Source organism: Orycteropus afer, unplaced genomic scaffold (assembly GCF_000298275.1).
Source record: "Orycteropus afer afer isolate SDZICR_OR568_19922 unplaced genomic scaffold, OryAfe1.0 scaffold00040, whole genome shotgun sequence".
Lineage (NCBI taxonomy): Eukaryota > Metazoa > Chordata > Mammalia > Tubulidentata > Orycteropodidae > Orycteropus > Orycteropus afer.
Window position 1 is genome coordinate 9,516,854 of NW_006921627.1, and position 20,224 is coordinate 9,537,077.

The 20,224-nt window shown below is 45.2% G+C and overlaps 1 protein-coding gene across 1 annotated transcript; it reads left to right on the forward strand.

Annotated features, from left to right (window-relative positions):
• Window positions 1–13,544: 13,544 nt before the first annotated feature.
• On the forward strand, window positions 13,545–15,356 carry KCNA5 (potassium voltage-gated channel subfamily A member 5). The gene has a single exon (XM_007937084.1). It carries the CDS (start codon window positions 13,545–13,547, stop codon window positions 15,354–15,356), a length of 1,812 nt encoding a protein of 603 aa, XP_007935275.1.
• Window positions 15,357–20,224: the final 4,868 nt, after the last annotated feature.

A 20,224-nucleotide genomic window follows, 5' to 3' on the forward strand; every position in this document is an offset into this window, starting at 1 on the left:
TGTGCCAGACACTGGTCTAAGTAGTTTACAAATACTAACTCATTTAATCTTCATAACAGTCCCATGAGGTTAAGTACCATTATTATTATTCTCATTTTATAGATAAGAAAACCAAGGCACAGAGCAGTTAAATGACTTGTATAAGGTCACACAGCCATTATGTTTTGCAGAAGCAGGTTTCACACCCATTACCATGCAGCACAGCCTCTCTTCCTTTAGAGATTTTTTCCCTTCTCACCCTAGCCTATCCCTTAATTATTTTGCATGAGTGCTGAGAGAATGATGGGATCAAGAATATAGTTTCTCAAAAGAAAGGCCCTGGGTAGAGCAGAGTCTTTAAAAATACACATCATAAAGTGAAAGCTGGTGAGGCCCAGTTGTAGCTCCTGACAACTTAGTTCTATCTCAAAAAATAGGCCTCTCTCTCTCTCTCTCTTTGTTTTTTCCCCTTGTGTTTGCTATGAAGCCTCTAAGAAGTCTTCTTCTTTCTGTGATTGAAAACCAAATATGAAGCTGCACTCGTAAGTGTCTTGGTGGTCTGTGTCTTCACTTTCCTCTTAGTAGCTTCCCTCTCATGCTCACTCTCTCCCACCTCGATCAAGCCACTTCTGACTGGTGCAGAAGAAGCAAGGATCCAAGCAGGAGGGACTATCTTGTCTGATTAAGCCATCAGGCTGCTCCCAACATGGACAGTCATGGAACACCAGGTCTAACATATCTGCCTCTGAGAGTCTCTTGGTTTTGCAAGATGCTGGACATTCTACCTTTGAGAGATTCTTGCTTGCTAACAAACCAGAGCCTGGGAACTCTTTGAAGTTACATTTGTCTGTCACTAGCTTTTCCCCAACAGGCCTCAACAGAGGCAGAATGAAGGCCTGATTGCTTGAATGTCAAGAAATGGGATCAGGAGGGATGGAAGACAGAGGATATAGAACCCAATGAAAATACTCCTCTGCTTTACAGTTTTTCAGAGGGGTTGTCCTGATGTCTTAATAGTAACCAGCAGTTACCAGAAGTGCTACCATTCATTACCCAGGAAACCTTTGGCAATTTGCTGAACTGCATTAACCCTCAGTTTCCACATCTATAAGCTAGGATTATTAATAGCATCTACCTCTTAGAGCTGTTTTTGAGGATTCCATGCAATAGTGTATGGAAATTGCATAGTTTATGGTCAGACTCAAGAAATGTTCATTATTGTGATTACACAGTTGTTGTTGTTGTTTGTCATCAAGTCTGACCTGACTCATAGCAACCCCTCCTTGGGTTTCCAAGGCAGTTTACCCTGCAATTTGTTGTTTTATATGTGCTCCTTTATAACCTATTAGCTAATTGTTGTATTTCCCATTTTACAGATTAAAAAGCAAACAAACAGGCTTAGAGAGGCTAAATTAATTGTCACCCATCTATTAGCCACACCACTAATGAATGTCAGAGCTGAAGAGTGGGGCTCAAACCTTATTTGCTGCCTCAATCTCATCGACCCAATGACAACAAGTTTGGTTTTTGCTTTTATTTATTTTTTATTGTGATTTGGGTCAAAGTTTACAGAACAAATTCATTTTCCATACAGCAATTCATACACATTTTGTCTCATTGCATTGACTGCAATTCCCCACAATGCAACAGCTCTCTTCCCACTTCCTCCCCACAGTTACCTCCTCTCTGTGTCCCTTTCCCCCATGCACTCCCACCACCCACAGTGTCTTCCGGTGCAACCACTGCCCTTTTGTTCTCCCATGATTGATCGCTCTAAGTAGTGTATCTACTTGATGTAAATGTTCACCCCATAGTCTGTCTATTGAAGCCACAGGAACAAGTTCAATTCCAGACCTGAAGAGTGGCTAGAGGCTATAGTCTCAGGGGTCTCACCAGGGTCTACCAGACCAGCAAACTTGGTCTTTTTTTTTTTAAATGATTTTGAGTTTCATTCCACATTGCTCTCCACCTCTATCCAGGATCTTCTGAATCAATTCTCCAAGTGGTTGACAGTGGTAGCCAGGTACTATGTAGTTCTTCTGGTCTCATGGTCATATAGCGGTTTCTGTTTTTAATCTTATGCTAGGAGCCTGGGTGTTGCAATGTTTAAGTGTTTGGCTGTTAATTGAAAGGTTGGCAGTTTGAACCCACCAGTCACTCCATGGGAGAAAAGACCTGTCCATCTGCTGCTGTTGTCTAGAAAATCCGACGTGGAAGTTTTACTCTGTCCTATAGGGGGACTATGAGTCGTAATCAACTCCAGTGCTCACAAAAACAATCTCATACTCAGTAGATTGCCTAAAGACAATGTTAGTAGCCACCTCCCCACATCAGTTCAAGACACCCACACACTCACTGATTGCAACTTTGCCTTGTTCTTAGGCTCTAGAAAAGCAGCCCTCACTACTTGGTAACTGTTTTTCAATTTCCCTCAGTCTAGTAGAAGGCATTCTGGTGGTGCAGTGCTTAAGACATTTGACTGTTAACCAGAAGTTTGGCAGTTCAAACCTACCAGCTGCTCTGTGGAAAGAAGATGGGGAAATCTACTTGCATAAAAATGTACTGTCTCGGAAACCCAGTTGGGGTCACTATGAGTTGGAATTGACTCGATAGCAGTGGGTTTGGGTTTTGGTATGAGTAGAATAATACCAGGGAGCCAAGAGTAGCCCAGTAATTGACAAAGTCAGCCGTGGGTGCCTTTGCCAGCCACTTCTTTGTTGGCAAAGACAAAAGCTCTGAAGCTTAGTTGAAAAATCCAATGGGTGGGGGCTGAGCCCCAGCTGAAACTGTGGGTCTTTATTGTGATCCTCAATATCATATTCCTGGTAGCAGCACCAGCTTGCTAAAAATAAGGAAGTTATTTCCCAAGATTAATAAAAAGAAAAGAAGAGGCTGGGAGGGTGGGGGTTTCAGCGTCGGGCTGGGGAAGGGGAAAACAGAAGACGACAGACATTAAAATAGCAGCAAATGAATACCATGTAATTTCCAGCAGTCGATAATGTCACACTGCAGAGTTGGTAATTCTGCAGAGATAATTGCCCCCTTCCCCAGATTACTGTCTTTACCAGAGAAAGAAATGATTGCTGTGTGTGAGAAATCACGCTGTCTCTCGCTTCATGAGAAGTGGCAGTGATTAATGAGAGCCCAGGCCCTAAATTGACAAGTATTTCATCCATGCACAGGGAGTTTCAGGAGTCAAGAGAGACAGCTCTGGTTGTTGTTATTAGGTGCTGTGGAGTCAATTCCGACTCATAGCAACTCATGTCACAGAGTAGAACTGCCCCATAGGCTTTTCTAGGCTAATGTTTATGGGAGCACAATCATTGCCAGGTCTTTCTCTCACAGAGCCACTGGATGAGTTTGAACTGCTGATCTTTTGATTAGCAGCCGAGTGCTTAACCATTGTACTATCAAGACTTCTTTGTTAGACAGCTCTAAGGAATGATGAAACCTTGATAAATTCTTCTTCCATAGACAATGAGACCATGACATCTGGTGGGATGGACTCAGGCTTTAGCTACACTGCTCATCTTGGAGGAAGTCTGCATCTGAATTATTGTGACTTGATACTGTTGACTACTTGTGGGCTTTTCCCTGTTTCACAGAGATTGATTGTTGGTGAAACCATGGAACCTAGACTCCAAAGAATTTGGTTTGAAACCAGAGTCTTAGATTGCTCAGCCTTTGCTCTTTCTCTAGGGAAAACCTCCACATGCTTGTTTATTATAGTAAAATGAAAAGATTTGACTAACAACTTAGGTCCCTTTCAGCTCTCAAAGGTCCATCCAAGGAGTCTCTGTGTATGACTGGGAAGAGTAAGAACAGTATGGTAGGCAGAATGATAGTCTCCAAAGATGTCCATATCCTAATTGCTTGAACCTGTAAATATGTTATTTTACATAGCAGACTAAGGCACTTGACTGCTAACCAGAAGGCTGCTGGTTCAAACCCACCAGCCACTCCTCGGAAGGAAGATGGGGCAATCTACTTCTGTAGTGATACTGCCTGGGAAACCCAAGGAGGGGTCGCTATGAGTCGGGTCCGACTCGACGGCACATAACAACAACACATAGCTGAAGGAACTCTGCAGATGTGATTAAATTAATGACCTTAAAATAGGATTATCTGGATGGGTCCAGTGTAATCACAGGGGTTCTTAAAAGAGAGAAGAGGGAGGCAGAAGAGTAGGGTAAAGATATATGATGATGGAGGCAGATGTGGGAGTAGTACGATTGCTGGCTTTAGGAATCTCAAAGAAACAAATTCTCCCCTAGAATTTCCAAAAGGAATCAGTCCTGCCTGCCATCACCTTGATTATAGCCAGTGAAACCCATTTTGGACTTCTCACTTCCAGAGCAATATGATAATAAATTTATGTGGTTTTAAGCCACATGGGAATTTGTTATAGCAGCAACAGGAAACTAATACAAACAGGAAGGCCACAGGCCAGGTAATGAGGATCACTTACTCCACACCCACTACTCAGGGCAGCTGTGTTGCTGAGGCTAACACCCAGATGTCCAGTGCCTCACTTTCCACTAAACTGGGAAGACCATGGCTAGGTTACTAGACAACAAAGAGAAGGGCTGCTAATGACCCCACTGATCACTATAGGTAACTAGTGCAGGTAACTTAAGGCCTACATAGTTGTTATTGAGAAACTAAAAAATAAACACTTCTAACCCTAGCAACAAATGAAGCTATTAGTGTTCTCATTACCTAGTGCCACTCTGACAGAAATATATACCACAAATGGGATAGGCTTAATAAACCAGAGTTTATTCTCTTACATTTGGGAGGCTAGAAGTCTGAGTTCAAAGTGCCAGGCTCCAGGGGCTGGGTGTAAGCCCCTTGATCTTCGACTTCAGCTCTGCCTCTTGCTCCAGGCCCACTGAAGCTAGAGGCATCTCTTCACTCAGGCAGCTACTGACTGCTGAGTCTAACAAGCCCAAGGTCGACAAATAAAATGGCATAGTCCCGATGTTACCAAACCACACGGCAGGCCATTAATTCAAGTCCATTGTAAGTCCCAAAGTTGGCAGACCATGGCAGGCTGCTGATCAATGACATGGCTACATGCAGGGTCCAAGCGTGCCATAAGCTAGAGACCATTCCCAAAGCTGTTTCTTATATATGGGAAGCAGACTACATCCCTAAAGCAGCTACTTAGCTGTTTGTAGTAGGTCCCACTATGGAGTTGATTACCAGTCTCATCATGGGGAATAACTACCATCAGCTGCCCAGCCAGTCAACCAAGCCCAGCCAAGTTGACACACAAACTTAACCATCACAATTGGTTAATAATGCCAAAGTTAGAAGGTTTTCCTGTTATGTCAGTTATCATCCCTGAGATGTGTTTTGTGAAGGAAAAAGATGAACATGAGAAAGAGATACTGAGAGACAGAATCACAGAACTATTATAACCTACTTGGGCAAATCATCCCTCAGGCCTCCCAACCCCTGGGCATCTAGGTGGTTTTCCTTTCTATGTTTGGCCTCTGAAAATGCACTGGGTCCACTAATGAATTTATTCCTGGATTATATCTAGTAAGGGAGGGAGGGAGAGAAAAAGCTGAGCTCCAGATGTGAGCCTTGATTTGCAAATAGCCCCTCTCATTAATCCCTTGAAACCGGAAATCATAGCAGTCTGCCTGAGGTCTTGCTCAAGATCTGGGTCAATGTAAATATCATATCTCCCTCCTCTCCTCTAACCCTCAGCACCTTCTCCTGTTCCTCCATCTCCTCCTGTGTCTATCTTTTAACACAGTGAATCAGTGATATCCCTCCCCCAAAAACATGTGTTCGTATGTGTTTTGCTTTACACCATCTCTGCTGCTTTCATGAAACAGGAAAGAAAGGTCATTTCCACAGCTTCCTTCCCAAGGTGTTGGATTAAGGGGCAAGTGAGAAGGGAAGGGGTGGGAAGCAAGAACAGCTGCTGTCCTCATTAAAATGTTTTTTTTTTATTACAGATCTATAAGGAGAATGCATCTAGGATGGAGGATTCAACGAGAGTTTCACTCTTTTGTTAATTACTAATCTATTACCAATTACTGCTTGATCATATATCCTTATGATATACTATTTAATATTAATGTACCATAGAAATACATACTTTATAATTTTCAGTAGTAAGATCCAGCCTACCAAGAACCTGTTAGTCAAGTTTCTCAGTCTCCTTTTTTTTAAAGAAGGATATTTTCATTTATGTTAAGGAAGCTATCTTCTATTTGGATCTCCTTGGTCCAGACTAAAGGTCTCTGGGTGGCACAGTTTGCAGTTGGCTACTGAACAAAAAGTTTGTCAGTTCAAACCCAGTAGGAAGAAAGGCCTAAAGATCTGCTCCCATAAAGTTTACAGCCAAGAAAACCCTATGGGGTTCAGTTCCACTTTGTAATGCATGAGGTCACCAAGATTTGGAATCAACCCCACGGCAACAGTTTGTTTGGTTTTTATTTTCAGTTTCAGCCTAAGAGATCCCAAGCCCTCTCTTGTCACTCCCAATACCTCCGTGTTTCCTTTGAAAGATGCTGTACCAAGGAGTTCAGGGGAGGGTGAAGAAAATAAATCTTCTTCAATCTGGGGGTGGCATCATCCCTTGTAGAGGAGATATGATAAAGAGGTAGAGATAGAGATGTTGTTGTTGTTGTTGTAAGTTGCCATTGAGTGATTCCAACTATGTGTGTAGTGTGATATTACTCCATGGGGTTTTCAAAACTGTAACTTTCAGAAGCAGATCATTGGGCCTATCTTCCAAGGTGCCCCAGGGTGAGTTTGAACTGCTAATCTTTCAGCTAATAGTCAAGTGTTTAACCACCAAGGAACTCCTACAGATTGAGAGCAAGATAAAATTATCTTGCAATCAGGGAGCATATTTACCTCATCTCTGATTTTTTCTGCAACACTAGACATGGTGCATGTGCATTCTATGCATTTCAATAGATATGTGTTGAATGAAATTGAGTGAAGAGAAAGCAAACCAACTGTGGAGCAGGGAGGGAGGGAGGGGAAATTGAGGGATAGGTACTAAAAGGTGATTACTGATATTAGTGAAATACTCAAAGTGGTTACGGAGATGGTGGTCTAGGCAGAAAAATGTGAGACTCATTTGGATGGCCAAATGGGGGAGGTGGAGAATTAAATTTGCTTTGGCACGTTGCTCAGGCTATTACTGCATTGTCTATTACTGCACAAACTGCATCAGCTTTGTGGATAGAAACAATTTAGTGGGCAAAAACAATTTATTATTTTGGGCTGAGCAATTCTGAAATTGAGATGTTGTTTGAGTCCTAAAGTTACTGTAGTTCTATTATTATCTAAAAGAAAATGAAAAAAAAAAAAAAAACAAACACAGAACCCTCCTTACTTTTCATCTAAGTCAGGAGGAAAGATTCTTCCATTGGATACAATTTAAAGGGACAGTAGGAGGCTAAAGTAAAATTCTGTTATTATGTCACCTCTTTATCTATCATCTACCTCTCTATCTAAATAGATATAAATACATTCTAGTGTGAGTGAAAGGGAGAAAGAAGAGGACCTAAAACATGTAATGGGAAGCTAATATAGAGGCATATAAGCACATTTGCTTTAACACAAACAAAGCCCACAAGAGAGGAAGAAAGGAGGTACTGTTACATCTTCCTAGGGAGACCATGAAACATGAACTAGCAGGTGCTTCATAATCTGGCTTCTGTCCACCTCTCTAGCCCAATCTCATAACTCTTCTCCCCACTCTCTGTGTCAACAACATTAACTTATTTCAGCTCCTCAAACCAGCCCTGTTCCTTCCCACTCCAGGGTTTCAGTATATATTGTTCCTTCTACCTGGAATAATTTGTTTTCCCTCACATGACCTAAGGAGAAACCTTCCCTGGACCGTAGAGTAGGGCAGACTCCCCAATCACCCTCTCAGAATCCTATATTTTGCATGAGATCTCTTAATGGTATAATTAAATAATCAATTATAAAATTAGATTTTTAGTGTCGTTTGCCTTCCCTGTGATATAACTCTGAGATGTTAGACAATGTGTCTGTCTTGGTCATCAATATGTGTATGTTAAAGGAATTAATAAAGGTGGCATTTGGGGTTCTTTCTTTGCCTCTTTCTCCTTTTCTTTCTCTTCCAGACCAGCTCTCCTTCCCAGCACTGTCTTACTTTTCTTTATAACATCCTTTTCTCCTTGGTTCTGTACACCTTACAAGGCTTTCTGTGTTCTGCTAGCACCAGTACTATTAACTGAGAGATCTCTGTTCTTCTCTCTGGATCTCATTTTGGGAGACATGAGGTGATGCAAATAATGCCTTCAGAGACATTGTTTGGGGTTTGTCTGAGATGAGTTGTGATCTGTGGACAACAGCAGCAGCCTCACCTGGGAGCTTCTTTGCAGTGCAAACTAAGCCCCATCCTAGGCCCACTGGGTCAGATTCTGCATTTTAATAAGATCCTCAAGTTTTTGTGCATGTTGGTTATATGCTTCCAAAAGTTCACAGCCTTGAGCCAGGACACAGATATATGCACACCCATAGATATATGCACACCCATGTTCATTGCAGGACTATTCACAATAGCAAGAGATGGAAACAACCTAAGTACCCATCAAATGAGGAATGGATAACCAAATTGTGGTACATACACACAGTGGAATACTATGCAACAATTAAGAATTATGTAGAAGCTGCAAAACACCCCATAATGTGCATGAACTTGGAGGACATACACTAAGTGAAATAAGTCAATCACAGAAGAACAAATACTGTATTAGTCCATTATTGTAAAAAATCCAGGAAAGGTTTATACATGGGAGGGAACTTTCTTTGTTGGCTATCAGGGATGGGGGGTGGAATTCCTATGTAGGTTGAAATATATATACACACACACACACACACACACACACCAAAGATTATTAGTAGTTATCAGGGTAGGAGGGAGGCAGAAAGGGGAAGCTTATGTTTGCAGGGCATTGAGTTTATGCTAATGGTGGTGGAATATTTTAGAAAAGGATAGCAATAATGGTGACACAACATGAAAAATGTCATCAACGTCCCTGAACTATAAATGTAGAAGTTGTTATATTGGTGAATATCTTGTTGTATATGCTTTCACCACAATAAAAGTGAAAAACAAATAAAAATAGGTCACAACCTTGAAGACCTTATAGAGCAATTCTTTCTACTCTGAACATAGGGGTGTCCATGAGTCAGAATCAACTTGATGGGAACTAACAACAATGTGCAATAGTTTGAGAGTCCCTGAGTGGTACAAAAGGTTAACTGCTCAGATACTAAGTGAAACGTTGGCAGTTTGAACCCACTCAGAAGCACCTTGGAAGAAAGGTTTGGCAATTTATTACTGAAAAGTCATAGTCAAGACAATCCTATGGAGCACAATTATATTCTGCAGTGCATGGGATTGCTGGGGAATTGGAATAGACACAATGGCTTTTGTTTTTTGAACACTGTTGTTGTTACTATCAAGTTAATTTCAACTCATAGCCACCCTATATGCCCAAGTAGAACTGCCCCATAGGGTTTCCTAGGCTGAAATCCTTACAGGAGCAGATTGTCAGGTTTTTGTTCCTGCAGAGCCAATGGTTGATCCAAACCACTGGCCTTTCGGTTAGCAGCTGAGCACTTGATCGTTGTGCCACCACAGCTCCTAGGAATGCAAGAGGTTGAATGAAAGCAATGCCTGGGAAAGGTAAAAGGGAGAAGCAGCTAAACCCAGCAGGGAAAAACCTTGGTGCTGATTTGATGCTTGTGAAAGCAAAGTGGGGAGGAAGCAGGACTGGACAAGGAGAATCTCAGACAGCAATGAAGATGTTACAAAGTCTTGGTCAACACTATTGAGATTCAGAGCAAAGATTGTCCATGAGTAGAGTCCCTCATTGGGCAGAAATGGCCAGGCCCTATAGCAGGGCCTCTGCATGAAAGCTGTGGCAAAGCCAGAAAGCACTTACAACTGGAGGCTGCCAGCTAACTGTACTCCTTGCAACTGAAAAGCAGGTTTTTCTCTTTGAGGCAGAGTTGAGCAGTATACCTCCATGGCTGCCACATGTGACATCTGAAGGTAATTTTGCAAGAAAAGTATGTGAGCTGGTAAGAAGATGAGGTTGCATGGAAAGCAAATTTAAGAAAATATCACATTAAAGGAGGCCTGGAGTATGTGTTTTGCCAGGACGCTGTTTATGTTGCACTAATTCTTCAGGAGACAGTCTCCTTAGGGCCCCTGGAAGATGAGCTCCAGAGAACTCTTTCCCCAGGGATCCCAAAGAGAGCCCATGTAAACCAACATGGCATCCCTGGATTTACATGAGAGTAAGTAAACAAGACACAGTGGCCATGGGTCTGAGCTCACCCCCTACAAGCTCAGTAAGCCGTGGGCTCCCCAGGGGCAGACATGATCCTGACTGGCTACCTCAGAGTCAGGGGAGAAGAAAAACCAGTGAAGATGGAGCAGGGATGGCAGAAGTCTGGAGAGGGGACTGTGTGCACCTGGGATACCATAATGCTCCCATATACTGATTTTCATTTTCATGCTCCCTTCCTCATTCATGCACATCTGCAAAGACAGCCAACCACATGCACAACGTCACATAAAATAAAAACATTTACACACACCAAATGCACATTCATCCACACCCTTAAAAAAGCCACATGCACATATACTTCCCAAACCCTTACACAAGCTTGTATGTCCATACCCTGCTATTCCAATAAACATGTGTGCACCCAGAAGCAAGTTTCCAAAACATCCACCATGGATATATATGTGTGTATGTGTGTGTGTGTGTGTGTATCTAACAAAATACAGAAACAAAATAGACAATACAAACAAATATTCAAAAATGCAGTGATTTTATGGTAATTTTAAAACCAGCAAACATCTAGAGGCTTTGTCTAGAACTGTTAGCAGAGTCTCACATGAACATGCCTTGCCAGATATTCCCCTTGGCTATTGGTAGTCACTACAACCTGCAGGATAAGGGCAGGGGAAGATACCTTAGGTTCCTAACTATCAGTTACTGGTTGCTGTCACGTCTGTTTGGACTCATGGTGATCCCATGTGTGTGAGAGCTGAACCGCACTCCATAGCCCTTTCAATGGCTGTTTTTCAGAAGTGGATCACTTTCAACACCCCTCTGGGTGGACTCAAACCTCCAACCTTTCAGTTGGCAGTATTAACCATTTGCAACACCCAGGGAGTCTCTGGGTCCTAAACTACACAAGCTTACATGTTATCTCAGCTATCCCCCTGTCTCCTGCAGGAAGAAACTAAAGCTCTCAGGTCAGACGTTGGGACAGGGAATGCTTGTATGTGGAAGGGAGATTATGCCTTTCTCTCAAGGCAGTGGAGCAAGGGCCCAAACTCTAATTGCCTAGGTTTGAATCCCAGTTTTGCTACTTTCTACCTGTGTGACTTTAGGCAAGTTAGTCTATCTCTCTGTGCCTCAGTTTTCTCATCTAGAAAATGGGAATAATAATTGCCCATTACCATCTTATTGATTCCAACTCACAGTGACCCTACAGGACAGAGTAGAACTGCCCTGTAGGGTTTCCAAGGCTGTTAATCTTTATGCAAGCAGACTGCCACATCTTTCTCCCATGGAGCGGCTGGTGGGTTTGAACTGCTGACCTCTGTTTAACAGCCAAATGCTTTTAACAACTACACCAAAGCAATCTCAAAAAATAAACAACTCACTGTCGTGGATTTGATTCCAACTCATAGCATCTCCTCCTTGGGTTTCCGAGGCAGTATCTCTCTGGAAACAGATTGCCCGGTCTTCCTTCTGAGGAGTGGCTAGTGAGTTTGAACTGCCAGCCTTCTGGTTAGCAGTTAAATGCCTTAGGCACTATGCCACCAGAGCTCCCACTGCATTTACTGCCATTTAGTTGATTCAGACTATAGCTACCTCCCCTGGATTTCTAATGTGGTAAATCTTTACAGAAGTAGATTGCCCCATCTTCTTTCCAAGGAGTGGCTGAACTGTCAACCTTCTGGTTAGCAGTCAAATATCTTAGGCATTGCACCACCAGAGCTCCTTTGGAATAACAGTACTTACAAAATACGTTAGGAAGCCTGGTGGTGCAGTGGTTAAGCCCCTGGGCTTCTAACCAAAGTGTTTGTGGTTTGAAACCACCAGCAGCTCTACAAGGAAAAAAAACCTAGCAATCTGCTCCTATAAAGATTACAGCCTAGTTCTCCTCAGTCCTGTAGGGTCATTATGAAGCAAATGTGACTTTATGGCACACAACAACAATAACAACAACACAATCTAGGTGTCTGTGGGGAACACAGGATTCAATTTTGTGAAGTGCTGAGAATGGGCCTGGTACATAGTAAGAACAAGTAAGTGCTAGGTTGTTACTATTCTGGCCCCTGGGAATTCTCCAGCTGTGGATTATACAACCTCCCTGGCTCTTAGGCATAAACCCACCTCTGTAGACAAACCTTGCTCTAGTTGCTTGGCTTCTTGGTTCACCAGGCAGAAACAGGCCTTGCTAGGATCTCTTCATCCCTCCTCCCCTTCCCTATTAGGATTTGCGAATACAATTTAGTGGTCCGAGCAGAGGGGCTGTATGTCCACGGTGGTGTTATGTGACTAGGCAGTCCATCTTCTGATTGCTTGCGGCCTGCCTGGGTTTGCCTGCCTGGGTATGTCGTGGCCCAGCGCCTCAGTCTGGATTGGGAATCTAGGTTACCCGCAGGGCAGGGGCAGAGGGACCTGAGAGGTTTCAGCAGTATGTTCTTTTTTGTGGGTTTAACGTCTCCGTTAGTCTGGAGAGAGTTTTTTATTTTTATTTTTTTTAATTATCCGAAGCCCAAAGGTCTGCCACGCCCCACTCCCGATGCCCCACCCCCATTCTTCCCAAAGCAGAGATACCGCTATCCGCTCTTCCTCCAAAGAAAAGATTTAAAATGTCTTATCTTGTCTTTCATACTGTGACCCAGCTCAAAGCTTTATCCCTTCAACCCAAGGCAATTCATTTTCCCTCGAGACCACTGGGCGTTCAGCGGTTCCCAGGTGAACTGAAATCCTGAGCTGTTCTCATCTGGTTGCCCTGGGAGTTTCAGCGCTCACAGTACAACCTGTTCCTCCATCCTCCCCACTCTCTCCCTCCCTCTACCGTCTGCGCCCTCCTCGGCCTGCCTCCCTCCCTTTCCTAGTCTGGGGCCCCAGCTGCGCCCTCCGGGGAGACACCCGCTGCCACGAGACCCAGGAGGGGAGGCGAGAGGAGGAGGAGGGAACAGCGGCGAGGAGGGGGAGCCACGGAGGGTGGAGGCCGAGCGCTGAGCAGCCAGAGAGGGGCGGCTGAAGGTTGCATCTGCTGGAAAGAGGCTTTTCGGCTGCTTGGTAACGGGCTGCCAGAACGGAGCGAGGCAGAGAGCAGGGCAGCAGCTTCTTGACGTCAGGGCTAAGCGAGGGGATCGCGCCAGCAACCCTAGCCCGCCCCAAAGTGAGGCTGGCTGACCGACCGCGGGAGAGGCACCCGACGCAAGGAGCAGGGCGGAGAGTGAGCCGGGGGCACCAGAGCCGGTCGGTAGGGGCGCAGTATGCCCCCTGCCCATGGAGATAACCCTGGTGCCCCTGGAGAACGGCACTGCCATGACCGTCCGAGGAGGAGGTGAGACCCGAGCAGGCTGTGGCCAGGTCACAGAGGGAGAGCTCCAGTGTCCTCGGACGGCTGGACTCAACGAAGGAGGCAAAGAGCCGGCACCAAAGGGGCTCAGCGCGCACAGGGGCGCGGACTTGGGAGGGCGACCTTTGCCACCTCTACCCCGGGAGCTGCCTCAGCCTAGATCTCCACCTCCAGAGGACGAGGAAGCAGAAGGCGACCCCGCCCTGGGCATGGCAGAGGACCAGGCGCTGGGCGCCGGGTCCCTTCACCACCAGCGCGTCCTCATAAACATCTCTGGGCTGCGCTTCGAGACGCAGCTGGGCACTCTGGCACAGTTCCCCAACACCCTCCTGGGGGATCCGGCCAAGCGCCTACGCTATTTTGACCCGCTGAGGAACGAGTACTTCTTCGACCGCAACCGGCCCAGCTTCGATGGCATCCTCTACTACTACCAGTCCGGGGGGCGGTTGAGGAGGCCCGTCAACGTCTCGCTGGACGTGTTCGCAGATGAGATTCGCTTCTATCAGCTGGGGGACGAGGCCATGGAGCGCTTCCGGGAGGACGAGGGCTTCATTAAAGAAGAGGAGAAGCCCCTGCCCCGCAATGAGTTCCAACGACAGGTGTGGCTTATCTTCGAATACCCGGAAAGCTCAGGGTCCGCTCGGGCCATCGCCATCGTTTCAGTTTTAGTCATTCTCATTTCCATCATCACATTCTGCTTGGAGACCTTGCCTGAATTCAGGGATGAGCGAGAGTTGCTTCGCCATCCCCCGGTGCCCCAGCAGCCTCCTGCTCCTGCCACCAGTGCCAATGGCAGCCGGGCAATGTCGCCTCCCTCTGGTCCGACAGTGGCACCGCTTCTGCCTAGGACCCTGGCTGACCCCTTCTTCATTGTGGAGACCACATGTGTCATCTGGTTCACCTTCGAGCTGCTGGTTCGCTTCTTCGCCTGCCCTAGCAAGGCAGAGTTCTCTCGGAATATCATGAACATCATCGATGTGGTGGCCATCTTTCCCTACTTCATCACCTTGGGCACTGAGCTGGCAGAGCAACAGCCAGGGGGTGGAGGAGGGAGTGGCCAGAATGGGCAGCAGGCCATGTCCCTGGCCATCCTCAGAGTAATCCGCCTGGTCCGGGTGTTCCGCATCTTCAAGCTCTCCCGCCACTCCAAGGGGCTCCAGATCCTGGGCAAGACCTTGCAGGCCTCCATGCGGGAGTTGGGGCTGCTCATCTTCTTCCTCTTCATTGGAGTCATCCTCTTCTCCAGCGCCGTCTACTTTGCAGAGGCCGACAACCAGGAGACCCACTTCTCCAGCATTCCGGATGCCTTCTGGTGGGCAGTCGTCACTATGACCACGGTGGGCTATGGGGACATGAGGCCTGTTACTGTTGGGGGCAAGATCGTGGGCTCACTATGCGCTATTGCTGGGGTCCTCACCATCGCCCTCCCTGTGCCCGTCATCGTCTCCAACTTCAACTACTTCTACCACCGGGAGACAGACCATGAGGAGCAGGCAGCCCTTAAGGAAGAACAGGGCAGCCAGAGCCAGGGGATGGGGCCTGATGGTGGAAGCTTGCGCAAGGCCAGCTGGAGCAAAGTTTCCCTTGGCAAGGCTGGGGGGTCCCTGGAGAATGCAGACGGAGCCCGAAGGGGCAGCTGCCCCCTGGAGAAGTGCAATCTCAAGGCCAAGAGCAATGTGGACTTACGGAGGTCCCTGTATGCTCTCTGCCTGGACACCAGCCGGGAAACAGATCTGTAAATGGAGATCAAGGCAGACTGGGGGGGGGTGGGCGGCGGGGACAGTGGCTGGGGATGACAAGGGAGGTCTCCTGAACCTGGCTATCTACTTTATACCACAGAGTATTTCAAGTTCACCCTGTAGCCTAAGTTCACTCCTTCTTTCTTTCTCTCCTCTCCCTCCCTTGATCCTGCATTTTCCCTCTTCTTTCCATGACACCAAGGGTCACCTATTTTTAAAAAGTACCACATTCCATGACGCAGGAGCTGTTGAAATGGTGAGCACTGTGAGATGGATGCATTTGTAGCCAGTTTCCTATACCCAGCAGAGGGAAAACCCAAACAAAAATGACTTTAAATAGCTCAGATCCCAAGAGATTTTGTAAGGCCCCCCCCATCCATGTGTTCCAAGTTTGCTTCACATATGATTATATTTGTATATAGGGAAAAATCTTATTTTTATGACTGGTGAGTGAATTTTTGTATTGTAGTTGAGCAAGAGATATTTTGGGTATATTTTGATGACATATGTTGTATTTATGGCGAAGAGAGTTGTTGCAATGTTTTTCTGTGATACTTCTATTAGAGTCAGAGATGCTGGTATGGATGTTCTGGCTCCCATGTCCACAAGCCTCTCTTTTCTGGGATGTGGTATCGGTGCTTTGTGTCTAGAGCAGGAAATGTTCTGGAAAAGTAAACCTGACTTTTCTGTGCACCTTAAACAATTCTTGTGACTTTCCTCAAAAAGCATTTTAGTGATATTGGAGGAAGACTTCTGATCATTAATTCTCTTTATTTTTATCCCAGGAAATAAATTGTTACTTGGTTGAGGCAAGTGTTAGTTTTTCTGCAGTCGATGTATTTTTTGAAATTTCTTAGTCTGCCACTTGCAGTTTCTGGTTTTAGAGTCAGAGCAAATGCCTCGATTAGGGTAGAGAACTTGAAAAGCTAAGGATTTGATCAGCAGGATCTTTTCAATGGGCCTCCTTGGTGCCTCACAGAAGGTGGGTAAATTCTGTTTATCTCAAGCTGTTTGTGATATGGACACCATTGCAACAAGCTGTCTAATGTAGTATTAGACCCAACTGTTAGTGTGTCAGCTCTGAGTGTGCATGGAACTAGAAGGAAAAGGATGGCCAGACCCCCCCCCCAACACACACACATGTGTGTGTGTGTGTGTGCGCCCACAGGTCCAAGAAGGTCTCCTGGGTCTGGAATTCTGACCTCTGCTTTGTCTACAGGTTTTAAGTCCTACTTAACATGGCTCTCAACAGCTCTGAGAAACAAGCCTGATTCCCACAGACACAAAACCTGTGTGCACAAGCACAGCCCTGGTGGGAAAGTCACAAAGGGTATAGTGCCTTCTGGTTCACACCCACTGTGGTGTGGCAGAGGACAGTGTGGTGCCTTTATGGTGTATAGTAGCAGCCAGAAGCCTAATGGGAAGATTCTCTTGTTCACGTTAAAGGCTGGTTTCTACATACTGTGTTCTTGTCCTGAGTAATCCCTAAACTCAGAATGGATCCCTTTGTTTCCTTTCACTGGATGGTGTGGCAAAGCATCACAGTAGATGTAACATTAGCTACAATTTCTCCCTAGGATTCGCTGTCTGCTGTGTGGCTTCACATTCCTGATGTTGTTTTTCCCTGCTGAATGATTGTTTCACCTCCTTATCAGGGTTGACTGGTTACCCACAGTGGCACCTTCCTCATAAGAGCAGGGGTCTTACTAACCAGTCCTGAGGTGTATTGAGGTCTCTAGGAGGGTGAGGGAGGATCTACTAAATTGATGTCTGGGAATTGTGCATTTAAATTAGACATTGACACAATAATAAAAGCCAGTGTCTGTGAATGCAAAGTCATTTCCAGTCAGAAACTGTTAACAGCAAATCTGAGGAGGAAACAGAAGGATTGTGCCGGCAGAGTTCTGTTGTTTTTCATTACGCACTAAAGCAAAGGAAGAAGAGCAGAGACACTTTATTTATTTATAATTTACAATCTGCCTAAAAGCAGGGCATCTTGCCAAAGTTCAATGCCACATAGTCTCACCTCCAAACCCTCCTATGCCTTTAAAGCTAATGTTTGTAGTTTAGCAAACAGATAATGATTGTATCTGTCTATGTAACTCTTAAGGCTCCATCCTTCCTAAAACACAAAAGCTGGTCACCACTTTTGACCTGAAAGTCCATTCCTTTAGACTTATGCAATGAAAAGAAGGGAGAGCAACACCCAGGTCTTAGAGGTATCCAGGTGCAGGACAGGTCTGCATCTTTAAAAGGTTCAGTGAGTGAGGACCATTTTACATGTATCCTCAAAACCAAAATAAACCAAACTCACTGCTGTCGAGTCTATTTGACCCATAGTGATCCCTCATTGGGTTTCCGAGGTGGTATCTCTACAGAAGTAGATTGCCCAATCTTCCTTCCAAAGAGTGGCTGGTGGAGTTGAACTACCAGCCTTCTAGTTAGTAGTCAAAATGTCTTAAGTGTTATGCCACCATGTATCCTCAGGGAGGAGGAAATGAGAATGTGAATCTCACCATTTGTTAGGGGAAGGGGTTACTGTAGGTAGATTTACAAAGGGAATTGGGTGGTCCAAACAGGAACCCTAGAGCTGGGATCCCCAGAGTTAAGTATCTCTGTTATAGACTCTGATCTTGGAGGCCAGTGACCCGGTTTCTGTCCTGGGGTACTGGAAGAGGAACACATCAGTCAGCTCAAGGTATTTTTCCATCTCTCTATATTCTTAGTACATCTGCTGCTATGATGCTGGGAGTGAGCTCCACTGTTGTACATCAGCCACCACCATTGGCCTTTTCATATGATTAGCAAGAAAGAATCTGAATGTCAAGGCTCTTACCCAAGCTACCTGAGGTAAGGAGTCCCTTCCTGTCCTCCTCTTACCCCACTCCTATTCTCTGCTGTCATTCATTTTCCACAGGTTTTACCTTCCTGAGGAGATGAAATCAAGTGGACTCAGCCAAGCTTTTTACCCAGATGCTGCTTCCTGGGCCCTAGTGCAAGAAACCATCCCTAGGTTTATAATCCACCAGCTTTGGCAACCACAGCACCAAGAGCAGGGTTACCTTTGGGTGTTATACGCTTATATAAGGCTGGCTTCTCTGTTGCAAAGCACCTGGCCTCCATTTTTAGTACTTAGTTTTCTTCTGCTGGTTATATACTTGCTGAACTCGAAGCAATTCCTGGTTTAGAAAAATTCTTTTCATATGCTTTGAAAACTCAGTTCCTTGATTCACCTTGCATAGGACACACCCTGAAGGGGAAAATGAAATAAGTACTAGTACCTTGAGAATTTTTTCCATAGAATTATGATTTGAGTTATCATTCAGCTGCTAACCAAAAGGTAGGGGATTCAAAACTACTATCTGCTCCATGGGAGAAAGATGAGGCAGTCTGCTTCTGTAAATATTGACAGCCTTGGAAAACCTATAGGGGACACTATGAGTCAGAACTGACGTGATGCCGATGGCTGGGTTGTGTTAATGATATGAGCACCTCTGGTTTAGGTGGAATAAAGCATTTCTCTTGGTGCAGGGATACCTTAGTCCAAGTCCCCTCCAGAAATGGCAGGCTTGTTTGGGGTTTGACTCTTAGGTGATGTTCAAGTGTTCTTCTCAGCACATGACCTCAGCAACACATGTGTACCCAACAACTAATCTGGCCCAGGGTGACCACAATACTTTCCTAGTGTGGTGTGGTAGTGTGGTGTGGGATACTAGAAAAACTCTTAGGAGGTTGTGGACCTTGGCTTCATATAGCTTATACTCTCAGAGGGGAAATGGCATATGTGACACAAAAGCAAATCAAGCAGCGCAGTGTGTGATCAAGTGCTTTGTAGGTAGTTCCAAAATGAAGTGTTATGGATCAGAAGAGGGAAGGTTAATAAGGATTGGAGTAAATGAGAAAGTTTTCTAGGGGCCTTGAAGAGTAGCTACAAGAAAGGAGGACATTCCAGATGAGGCAAACAAGGAAAAGCCTAGAGGAGAATCACTGCTCCATGTACATCACCATTCGGTCATGGAGTCAGGAGTGAGGGGCCTAGTGCTGCTCCTGGTGACTACAATGGGAGTTTTAGGTTGACCAGTAATAGCAGGTAGGCTCACCAGCGGCTTAAGACAGGAGTTGGCAAACTTTTTCTGTTAAGGGCCAGAGAGTAATTATTTTAGGCTTTGGAGTCCAAGAGGAAAAATTGAGGCTATTATGTAGATATTTATATAACTATTTAAAATAGAATTATTAAAAAAGTTAGGCCAGTTTTATCTCAAGGGTTGTACATCCCTACCACATCAGTGTATCTGTCACACAGAGAGCTGCTTCCTAGGGGTCCAGTCATACCTGTTAAGCACTGATATGCTTCCCAGATTTGATTTTACTCAGTTTAACTTACATTTGCTGCAAATAAAAATCCAATGCTGGGATTTCTCAGCCCAGGCAAGGACTTTTAAGGAAAATGTATCTTACTTCTGCTTCCTAATGAAAATTAGATTTTTCTAGGTGATTGTGGGAAAGGAGGAAAAGATATCAAACTGAAAATCCTGCATAGGATGCTGGCAGTGGGTTTTTCCTGAGTTGTTGGGTGAAGTAGATCCCAGCTGCCAGAGGAGGATGAGCCTCCTTCTCCTTCTGGCCCTTACATGTTTCCTGGAAATGACATCCCATAGGGAGCCTTAAGGATATGCTTTATTTTGATATGGAGCTAGGCCTGGGCTGGCAGTTTTTATGTACACAACCAAAAAAAAAAAAAACCCCAAACTCACTACCATCGAGTCAGATCCAACTCATAGCGACCTCCCTCCTTGGGGTTTCTGAGGTGGTATCACTACGGAAGTAGATTGTCCAACTTTCCTTCTGAGGAGTGGCTGGTGGGTTTG

Coding starts and splice junctions, on each gene's coding strand:
- KCNA5 (XM_007937084.1), top strand. CDS start 13,545: ATGGAGATAACCCTGGTGCCCCTGGAGAACGGCACTGCCATGACCGTC.